The sequence below is a fragment of the Austrofundulus limnaeus genome, unplaced genomic scaffold, assembly GCF_001266775.1.
Source record: "Austrofundulus limnaeus strain Quisiro unplaced genomic scaffold, Austrofundulus_limnaeus-1.0 Scaffold1893, whole genome shotgun sequence".
NCBI lineage: Eukaryota > Metazoa > Chordata > Actinopteri > Cyprinodontiformes > Rivulidae > Austrofundulus > Austrofundulus limnaeus.
The window spans coordinates 30,682-32,042 of NW_013954295.1; the positions used below are offsets into that span (position 1 = coordinate 30,682).

The window sequence follows — 1,361 nt, forward strand, 5'->3', positions numbered from 1 at the left end:
CACTTACTTACTCACTTACATACTCACTTACTCACTTAATCACTTACTTACTCACTTACATACTCACTTACTCACTTAATCACTTACTTACTCACTTACATACTCACTCACTTACTCACTTACGTACTTACTTACATACTCACTTACTTACTCACTCACTTACTCACTTACTTACTCACTCACTTACTCACTTACTTACTCACTCACTTACTCACTTACTTACTCACTCACTTACTCACTTACTTACTCACTTACTCACTTACTCACTTAATCACTTACTCACTTACATACTTACTTACTCACTTACTCACTTACTGACTTACTCACATGCATGCAGGCATCCAGGTACTCAAGGGGATTCATCATTGTCGTATTAATGGTTATCGGCTATATACCACAGTTAATCATGATTGTTTTTTTTGCCAATATGGCCCAACCCTAATCTGTCCTCAGGTTTCTGTATCTGTTGTACCACAGTGTTGTACCACAGTGTTGTACACAGTGCAGGCGTTTCCCACCACATCTGTGTAATACTTCAGGAAAGTGACGTTCACAAATATCAGAGGTAGTATTTGATGCTAAATGTACTCGTCTGGCGTCAGACGGGTTTTCGTATCGCAGACTGAGGCGGGCTTTTTCAGTCAGGGATGTCCAGTCCTGGTCCTCCCGGGCCATTATCCTGCATGTTTTACTTGTTTTACTGTCACAGCACATCTGATTCAGACTAAATTACCTCTTCAGGTTCTGCAGGAGCCTGTTAACCACCTGTATGTCCAGATGTGTTGGAGCAGAGAAGGTCTAAACCTGCAGGATTGTAACTCACCAGGACCAAGCTACCTTCATTGGTCAAAAGTTGTAGTCAGACTTGTTTGAGTAAAGTTCTCCAGCGTTGGTTGTTGAGATCCTTCTGAAAGAACTGGTTTAAATCAAACTGATCATGTCTGCAGCTTGTAGGGTTCTCAGTGAGTTCTCTCTTTCTTTAAAGAAAATCAAACAAATATTGGTAAAATCACCTGATAAGAAATGTGAACTTGAAATTAACTTTGTGTTTTTATAAACTATTATGTTGAAGTTCAAACTCTGAATTAGTTGTTCTTTCTCTACATGATTTGCCTTTTTGTCTGACTCTGCCACAGCACACAGAGGGCTTCAAGAAGAGGTGGTTCACAATGGACGACAGGCGCCTCATGTACTTCAAAGACCCTCTGGTAAGGAAAAAGTTCTGACCTTTTCCTGTGGCTCAGTTCATGGAGTCTATGACCTGTGTGTGTGTGTGTGTGTGTGTGTGTGTGTGTGTGTGTGTGTGTGTGTGTGTGTGTGTGTCAGTACCTGAGTTTCCAAGTGATAGAAGGGTTTGTAGA

The 1,361-nt window shown here is 40.9% G+C and overlaps 1 protein-coding gene across 2 annotated transcripts in view; it reads left to right on the plus strand.

Annotated features, from left to right (window-relative positions):
• Nucleotides 1-1,361, plus strand: part of LOC106536604 (arf-GAP with dual PH domain-containing protein 1) — a 27,676-nt gene that overhangs the window by 20,225 nt on the left and 6,090 nt on the right. For both annotated transcript variants that reach the window (XM_014033914.1, XM_014033915.1), the window contains exon 9: nt 1,137-1,208. In XM_014033914.1, the coding sequence (XP_013889368.1) occupies nt 1,137-1,208 (72 nt within the window). The remainder of the gene's footprint in view (nt 1-1,136; nt 1,209-1,361) is intronic.